The sequence below is a fragment of the Narcine bancroftii genome, chromosome 8 (assembly GCF_036971445.1).
Source record: "Narcine bancroftii isolate sNarBan1 chromosome 8, sNarBan1.hap1, whole genome shotgun sequence".
Classification (NCBI taxonomy): domain Eukaryota; kingdom Metazoa; phylum Chordata; class Chondrichthyes; order Torpediniformes; family Narcinidae; genus Narcine; species Narcine bancroftii.
In genome coordinates this window covers 77,958,099-77,967,506 of record NC_091476.1, presented here as the reverse complement: position 1 = coordinate 77,967,506, position 9,408 = coordinate 77,958,099, and the positions used below count along the sequence as shown (strand labels likewise).

General features: G+C 40.4%; 1 protein-coding gene across 1 annotated transcript; it reads right to left on the bottom strand.

The window, feature by feature from the left end:
- Positions 1-605: 605 nt before the first annotated feature.
- On the bottom strand, positions 606-1,508 carry LOC138742050 (cysteinyl leukotriene receptor 1-like). The gene has a single exon (XM_069896244.1). It carries the CDS (start codon positions 1,506-1,508, stop codon positions 606-608), a length of 903 nt encoding a protein of 300 aa, XP_069752345.1.
- Positions 1,509-9,408: the final 7,900 nt, after the last annotated feature.

Below are 9,408 nucleotides of genomic sequence, written 5' to 3'. Positions count from 1 at the left end.
CCACTGGATCGAGAGAGGAAAAAGATTATGGAAATGGGAAATTAGAGTGATAATTGCTATGAAGGCACCGGCTGACTGATGTAAACTCTCGGTCCCTGGAATTTCAAGATATTTGAGTCTGTACGGTAAAGAAATGTTCGCATGGTGGAGCCATTTATTCTAGAACATTTTTTTCTGATAAGCTGTGTAAGATTGACATGGAGAATACATCAAAAAGCAGCTAGTGTAGCCGTGCGGCTGGATTGGAGATGAATGAATGTGCAGGGATGTAAAATTGAGTGAATAAGTATTAACAGCATGAATAGAGCATAATAATATAATTCCATAAAACGCGCCAATTTCCACTTGATATATCATCTCCAAACTGGGCATCTATCACCCGATGCCTAAACTCGTTCAGACGCGGATGAAATCGGGATTTTATCTGCTGGACGCGAAACTGAATTTACACTGTTATCTGAAATTGAGCACCCCAGCTTCCCTCCGTTTACAATAGTGTCAAGGAAGTGCACATCATGTTGGTAGCACGAACAGTGCACCCACTTCACACATGACCGTGAGAGAGCGGTGCGGGGATGCGTTTGAATGTGTTTCTGATGCTAAGATCACTTTTGGGTATTTTTCGGTTTAATAATTCCAGCAATTCTAGAAAATGGGTATTTCGCCATGCCTTTCAGCTGCTTTCTGAAATTATCTTGCGTCATGGAATATGTGATAGTGTTTGTACAACAACTCAAAAGCTGTAACATGAATCCAAGCTCATGGACGACGACATTAGTATTATTAACCCGAATCCCTAACCAAAACAATCTTCTGAGCATTACATTTATGGTAAACATTGTCCATAAGAAGATGAAATTTCCCGAGATGACAAACAGCAACACTATACTTTTACGTCGGCTCTCCATTTCAATGTCTTTTGAGCTTCCTGAATGGACTTGACTCCGAAGACGCCTGCGGGCCCTGCTGACAACTAAAATGTTTCGGACGGTTAAAGCATTGAGGAATAGAATGAGAAAAAAAGGGATAAATGGGGTGAAAATATAATGAAGAAGTTCGATTGTTCCCCATACCACTGAATAAGTTACACCATTTTCCACACCACAGAACCCTGGATTCTTCCCAAGGCGATAGACTTTCATTTCCATAAAGTACCAAGTGGTGTCCTTCAAACAGACGAAAGCCGTCAGTGTTCCGAGAACCATGGCCGCTGTTTTCTCGGTACAATATTTCGTTCTCAGTTTTTGGCAGCAGATGGCCACAAATCGATCAAATGTGAAAGCGACGGTGAACCAGACAGAAGCATCTCTTACCGCATAAATGAGAGCTGAATGGATGTTACACACGGGGAGAAGCAACATAAACCGGAAATTGTACGGAAAGACAATAGGAATGTGCATTAATGTGAGGTCGAAGATCATGACCAGTAGATCTGCAGCTGCCATAGCCACCATGTAGCGAGTGACACATCTGGAGAGACCGCACCTTCGCCGATAGACAATCACCATTACGATTATGTTAGCTGTTAATAAGGGATGAAACAGAACATAGCTATTAATAAAGAATAATAACGTGATCATGTGCGTAGTTCTTTCTACCTGTGATGGATTCCCAAAAAAAAGTGAGTTGAAACTATTGACATTTATTTCCAGATTCATAATCATTACGTCGAAGACGACTTCACTAATATAATCCCAAAGGCATGAAAATGTCTTTGGTTATTATCCAAAGTCAGAATGATCTTTTCGGATCATGATGAGAAACTCTGCGTAAAGGCATTATTTGTAGCAGTATCTTTGGTCGCGTGTAATCACGTGAGTGGGGATGCCGACACTTTCCTTTTGCAACTGTTCTTAGAAAGGGCGTTGGATTGTTTCAAAATTATTAAGTTCAATTTTATCATCTCCTGGTTGTATGCTTTCAACCCGACAAAAGACCGTTTCTCTAGACTGCAGTGCACAAACACATACTGTTCAGTGTTCATGATAGTCTTTCTCTCTTTTTCAATCGCGGGTGAGTGCGCCTATACACTTACAGGTAAACACACACACACACACACACACACACACACACACACACACACTCACACACACAAACACACACACACACACACACACACACACACGCACGCACACACACATACACACACAAACACCCACGCGCTGTTGTATTTACAAAATAATTAAAATAAACTGAAAAACCACAAAGTGTCTGTTCAAACTGAAACGTAGAGCGTCTTTGTTCCTCTTTAAACACATTTTCTGATATTCGGTTAAAAACACTATTCTCAATTTAGAATTTAACTTTTTTTCACAACGCCTCGCAAGTTTGAGAAAATCGTTTTCTGGCCAGAACATGTTGACGGGCGGGATTTATCTTCTCAGTGGAGTTCCTTGATTCTTTTATTTATTGTGTCAGTGGGGAATTCGAACCCACGCCGACCTTCTGGTCATCAATTACTGTCGTTCATACCAATGGTTGTTTGAAAGCATATCATAGTTTTTGCGGTATTTAATTAACTTTAACCCACACGGACAAACTGCGAGAAATTCAGAAACAAAGCAAATTAATGCAGTAACAGAAAGAAAATGAAACAATGCAGAACACAGACAGATATCCACGGCAACTAAAAAAAATGGCACGTTTCACGTGCATGATCGATCCAAAAAAAAAATCTCTCTCATACGCGAACGGGACACAGACGGAAATGGTAAAAATTTAAAAAACGGGCAATAAAACTTCATAATAAAATAAACATCTGAATATCAGCAACGTTAAATGACGTCACGAACCCCCCCCCCCCCCCCTCATTGAGGAGCAGGGGTAAGAGTTGCTAAGTCTGTGTGTGTGTGTGTGTGTGTGTGTGTGTGTGTGTGTGTGTGTGTGTGTGTGTGTGTGTGTGTGTGTGTGTGTGTGTGTGTGTGTGTGTGTGTGTGCGAGAGAGAGAGAGGGAGAGAAATAGAGAGAGAGTCAGATTGACCGATAGAATTCCACTGAGATACAGAAACATTACTGTTTTTACGATGAAGAAATCATAATGTCACCAACACCCGAGTGTTTGGAATAGGACATTACCTGGTGAAGTTCGGCAAAGATTAAATGTACAATTGAAACACTAATGTGAGATTGATACGCACCAGGAATACCAACAGCAGCGACGATAGGGTAGAATATCTTCTGAAAATGATGGAATATTCTTTGCAGCCGCATATGTTCACGAAGGAATGCCAGAACGCTTATCCGGCCCATAGTTTAAGGAGTGTAAATTGCGGAGGTTTTCTGTGATGGAAATATCACGCTCATCGAATAAGGAGACTCAGTACGCTGAGCCCTTTAAATAGACGAAGAAGCGATCATGGAGTGGCTTCATTAACATGTTATTGGCTTAGTCTTTCGTTCATTCATTGCACAAACAAAATGACAAGCTGATTCTGATCAACAGAATGTTGAAGTCAAAGGTTTAAAAATAGAAATTACAATGTTTGCTTCTCTCGTTTATTTACTGGCAAACGACCTAAAAAAAAATGTTCATTAAAAAAAAACCACGCAAGTGGTGTTTATGGAAACGGCTGAAATTCGCAAAACGGAGGATTCAGATATTGTATTAATTGGCTGAACCTGGTTCCAGTACTGGCGAAGTCGCCTCGGCCAAGAACTCCAAAGAGGTACATTCCACCGCAGAGTTCTGATTGGAATGAGCAGATACGTTATCTGCATGTAGACTCCAAATTAATGGGCGAATTTTGAATAGATTAATATCAGATTAATATGGGCTCTCAAACATACTTAAGGGTTCCAAATTTCATTTATTGTCGTGTACATTAAATACATTAAAATCAACCCTTTCTTTACCCTGCAACGATACAGACAAAGGAGGAACAGGTCGTGTTGAGCAAACCATGGAGTGTGCAGAAGGGCTGAGGCAGATGATGAGAATGGGAAGAGAAGTGATGAATGAAATAAAATGTTGGAAATAGTACGGTCATTCACTTTTTTAGAAGAAATAAACGGGCACACTATTTTGTAAAAGGGGAGAAAATATAAAATTCCTAAGTTCAAAAGGAGTCCTCGTATTGAATGACAGGAAGTTAAACACGCAGGTTGAGTCGGTGTCATGAAGGCAAATTAAATGGTGCCATTCGATTCAAGATGAACAGAATATCTGAGTTCACAGGTGATGTCGAGGCTTTATCGGGCACTGGTGAGAACAAAGGTAGAGTACAGTGAGCAGTTTAAGGTTCATCATTTAAGAAAGGGTGTGCTGACCTCGCAGAATGTTCCGAGTAGGTTCACATGGATGATTCCGGGAATTAGAAATTAGTAAAAGTTTATTGTTTAACAGCTCCTGGCCTGCACTTGTTTGAATTTTGGAGGACGGGGCACCGACAGAGTAGATTTTGAAAGCATTTTCCCATGGTAGGAGAGTGTAGGACAAGAGGAAGTATCTCATGATTGTAGGGTGTCCATCTGGAACAGAGATGAGGAGAAATTCCTTGAGTGAAAAAGTGGTGAATCTGTGGAAATTGTTGCCACTGGCGGTTGGGTAGTTCATCTCATTAGATTTATTTGAGACGGATTGACGGATTTTCGATTTGCTGTGATTTCAAAAGTTATGGTGAGATTCCGGGGTGTGGCGTTGAGTGGAAAAAGTAGATTAGCTCATGATTAACCCCCAGTGTCCCGTGCTTCCCATTGTTGTTTGTCATCCATATCAATCATTTCAATGAACACGTACATGACATGCATAGCACAATTCTGGATGACACCAAGGGGCTGCTACTGTAAATAGCCAAGAGCGACGCCAAAAGGTGCTATAAAATCTTGATCATTTTGGAATGTGCAGACTAATAGTTAATATAATAATTTGGATACATGTTTGATACTTTACTTTGTGATAACTAACGTGAGGAAAAGAAACAAAATGAACAATTATAATTTAGGCAGAGATGTAGAGCAACGTATTTCAAGGGGTATAGATACATAGGACGTTGGAGGTGGCAGCACGTGTAGAATGGGTGATGAAAAATACTTTTGGTCGTTTGAGCTATTAGAATTTGGTTTCGAAGCTGAGAGGAAGTGTTGAACTTGTGTAAGATGTTGCTAAGACCATATGTGGGGCATTGTGTTCAGCTACAGGACTACCTTGATTAATTGGTTTAAGCAGTGTTTAATAACTCAGTATTGGATAAGAATGATTAGAGAAGGGCCGTTAGGAACTTTACCAAAACAGATGTCGACGAACATGACCCCATTAAATCGTTCAGTGTTTTCTATAACCAGAAAACTCAGATGAACATTCAAATTCAGAACCTTCCAAGAACCAGATCACAGGCCGACGTGCAGTGCCTCAATGACTACCGCCCTGTCATCGAAAGTATCAAGTTCCTTAGAGTGCACTTGGTTAAGAATTTCACCTGGATCCTTAACACCAGCTCCATAGCCAAGAAAGTCTGACAGCACCATTGCTTCCGACAAAGGCTGATGAAAGTTAATCTCCTACCCTCCATCCTCATTTCATTCTACAGAGGATGTAGTGAGAGCATCCTGTGCAACTGCATCATCAATCAGTTTGGAAGTTGTACCATCGCGGACCCTAAGGCTCTCCAGAGGAGAGTGAAGTCAGCGAAAAAGATCTATAGAGTTATCTTCTTACCATGAAGTACATGCACAAAACTCGATGGAGGCAAAAAGCAATAAACATTGAGAAGGACTCCACAAACCCCTTATGTATACTGATCTCTCCTCTTCCATCTGGTGGGAGATACTGCAGCACTAGGGCCCATACATCAAGTTGGGCCGACAACTTTTCCCACAAGCCATTTGGTCCCTGAATTCGCAGGACATATGTCGAAAGTATTCCACGGACCTGTACTGTATATAAATTGTGTAGTTAATATTTATACGTGGTTCACTTCTATTATAATGTATATTTATGTAAATATGGACTATGGTCCTGTAGAAATTTTTCTTTCTGTGTAAGCATGGTATGAACAATAAATAAGAGTGACTTGACCTGGGTTAATTTATCACCAGAGATCCAGAACAATATAAAAGCGGCAGGTACAACCAACCAAAAGACATCTCCTGGGCCAAGTAGATATTTGGGACTATATGGAAATTATGAACTGTTCTCACCTCTGTGACAGGGCGAAGTGATATAAACTCCCACAAAGCCAAGTTCCTTGCAATAGGAGACACCAAAGCTTCACTTCCAGATCACAAGTAAAAGGAACAAAAACATGCTATTTGGTTCATCGAGTCTGTTCCGTGAAACTTCCCTGAGATAAATTGTTCTCGCATCTAATTCCACCAACTTGGTGGTCAACTTTCACGTTATCCTGCACCAGAACCCTCAAGTCCATTTGTACTTCTGAGGTTTGAATGTTTTCCCTATCCATATAATAATCCGACCATTTATTTCCTCTCCCAAATTGCAAGTCCGAGCCTTGTCCCCATATCCCATGATACTCCGACTAATTTCCCCTTTATATTCCCTCAAAGATCCTCCCTCCACAAATCCATTACCTTCTGGATACATAGATTTCTCCTCATCTCTGTTGTAAATTGGAACTTTTCATGTATAAGCCTTGGCCCTCTTGTCCTAACAGGGATCACATCTTATTTACATCTACTCTGTCCATTCCATCCATTATTTGAAATGTTTCTATTATATCCCCTCCCATCCTTCTATGTTCTATGAATAGAGTCCAATACCCACTAAGTGTTGCTCAAAGCTGATCATTCTCATTGCTGGAATCATTGTGCTAAACCTCCTCTGTACCCATTCTAAACTTGCTATATCATTTCTAAAATGGGGCCTAAAATTGTCCACAGTACTCCAAATGACGTCAACAAGTGTTGCATAGAGTCCTATCAACACCTCTTTATTTTGATTCACAATCCCCTTTGAAACGAAGGCCAAATAGCATTCGCCTTCTTGACCACTGATCCAACTTGGTGGTCAACTTTCACGTTATCCTGCACGAAAACCCTCAAGTCCATTTGTACTTCTGAGGTTTGAATGTTTTCCCTATCCATATAATAATCCGACCATTTATTTCCTCTACCAAATTGCATAGCTGTACATTTCTCAACATTGTATCTCATCTGTTATTACTTGACCCATTCTCTTAAGCTGTCCAAGTTTTTCTGCAAGCTTCCGATTTCTTCTTCACCTTGTATTTTACCACTTGTCTTGGTGTCATCTGCAAACTTTGCCACAAATCCATTTAATCCACAATCTAAATCATCAATATACATTGCAAAAATTAGAGACCCCAGCACCAACCCTTTCAGAACACCACTAGTGAAAGGAAACCAATGGGAATAGAATTCCTTTATTCCCACCCTTTGCTTCCTGCCTATCAGCCACTGCTCTACCAAATCTATTATTTTACTGGTAATTCCATGTCATCTCATAAAGGTCTTTTGAAAATGCAAATACAAAACATCCACAGTAACTCTCTTGTCCATCTCACGAGATTGCCACAAAACTTTTCATTAGGTTTGTCAGGCAGGATCTTCGTTCATGTTGGCTTGGATCTTGCATGCCAGGCACTTTGAAGTATTCCATAACCTCGTCGTTGAAGATCGATTCCAATACCTTAACAGTTACCGACGTCAGACTAATAAACCCATAATTTTCTTTATTTCTCCCTCCTTCCTTTCTTAAACAGCAGGCCTACATCTGTGATCTTCTAATCCTCGGGAACAATGCCTGAGTCTATTGATTTCTGGAAAATCAATTCCAATGCGTCTACAATCTCCAGGGACATCTCTTTCAGGACCCAAGGATGAAACTCGGCCGGTCCTGGAGACATATATATTTTAGAGCATTCAGCTCTATCCCTCTTGTAATCCTGACTATACTTAATTCTATTCCCGGAGACCTTTGAATATCAGTTATATTGCCACAGTCCTCCATTGTCATGACTGATGCAAAATATCCATTTACTTCCTCTGCCATTTCTTTTTATTACCCATTATAATTTCTCCAGCTTCGTTTTCAATCAGTCCTACATTTACCCTTGTCTCCCTTTCATTTTATATGAATTTGAAAAAAAATTCTGTATCCTTTTGGATGCTATTTGCCAATTTCATTTCTTAATACATCTTTTCTTTCCTAATGAGTTTTTCTCTCTCTCTCTCTCTCTCTCTCTCTCTCTCTCCAGTAATTTCTGCTACAATGTTTGCCTTCTCCTTTGCCATTGTTTAACCTTCCACCTCAATTGTTAGCCACGACTGCATCATTTTACCATTCATAATTTTCATTTTGCTTGAAATATATCCCTCCTGTGCTTCCTTTATTTATTGTAGAAACATACATCAAATCTTTTATGCCGGCCCCCGTCAACTTAGGCCCTTTCCTCTCTCATCCCACTCTAATTCCCTTTGTTCCATTGAAATATTCACACACCTGATGTAATTTTTTCCCTTTCAAATTGGAGGCTCAACTCTATCATGTTGTGGCCACTACTTCTGAAGGGTTCGACAACCTTTCCATCCATAATTACACATCACCCAATCCAATACTGCCGATCTGCTGGTGGGTTGATCGACCAGCTGCTCCAATAAGCCATCCTTTAGGCATTCTATAAACACTTTCCTCCGAGATCCTGTACTTTCCTGACATTCCCAATCCGCCTTCATATTAAAATCTCCCATAATTTTATTGACATTCTCCTCCTGATATGCTTTTTCTATTTACAGCTGCATCTCGTCCGGGCTGGTGTTTGGGAGCCTGTATATTATAGCTAGTAAGATCTTTTTACTCTTGCCATTTCTTATTTTAACCCATAAATATTCCACATTTTCTGTCCCTATGTTCCTTCATTCAAGTTATTAAGTAGCATTGTTTACCATCAGGGCCACGTCACCCCCTTTACCTACCTGCTTATCTTTCCTTTTCAAAGTGTAACCCTGTATATTCAATTCCCAATTACATCCCTCATTCAGCCATCCTTTGGTGATGGTCACAATGCCATACCTTTCCACTTGCATTTCCTTAACTAGGTCATGTAACTTATTCCTAATATTCGCTGCATTTAAGTACAATGACCAATGCCTTCTACGCTCAATTTAGCCTCCAGAACAAGGAAGAACCAATGTGCACCCCCATATCCCCTAATGATGCTAATCAGTCAGTACCCCAGATATGACGTTTGTCTTCAATAAAGTGAAGCTAGGAATGCCATCTGGTCCGGATGGAGAAAATTATATGATGTACTGACCAACTGACCAATGATTTCATGGATGTCTTTAACATTTCACTCGACATGGTTCCCTCCTTTTTCAAACTGGCCTCATTCGTACCAGTGCCCAGAAAGAATGTAGTAACCCTGGCTGGATAATTATCGACCAGTGACACTCACTTTCACAGAGATGACGTGTTTCTAAAGACTGGTGTTG

Bases quoted from the DNA above. Each gene is read 5' to 3' on its own strand.
- LOC138742050 (XM_069896244.1), bottom strand. From the start codon at position 1,508: ATGGTGATTGTCTATCGGCGAAGGTGCGGTCTCTCCAGATGTGTCACT.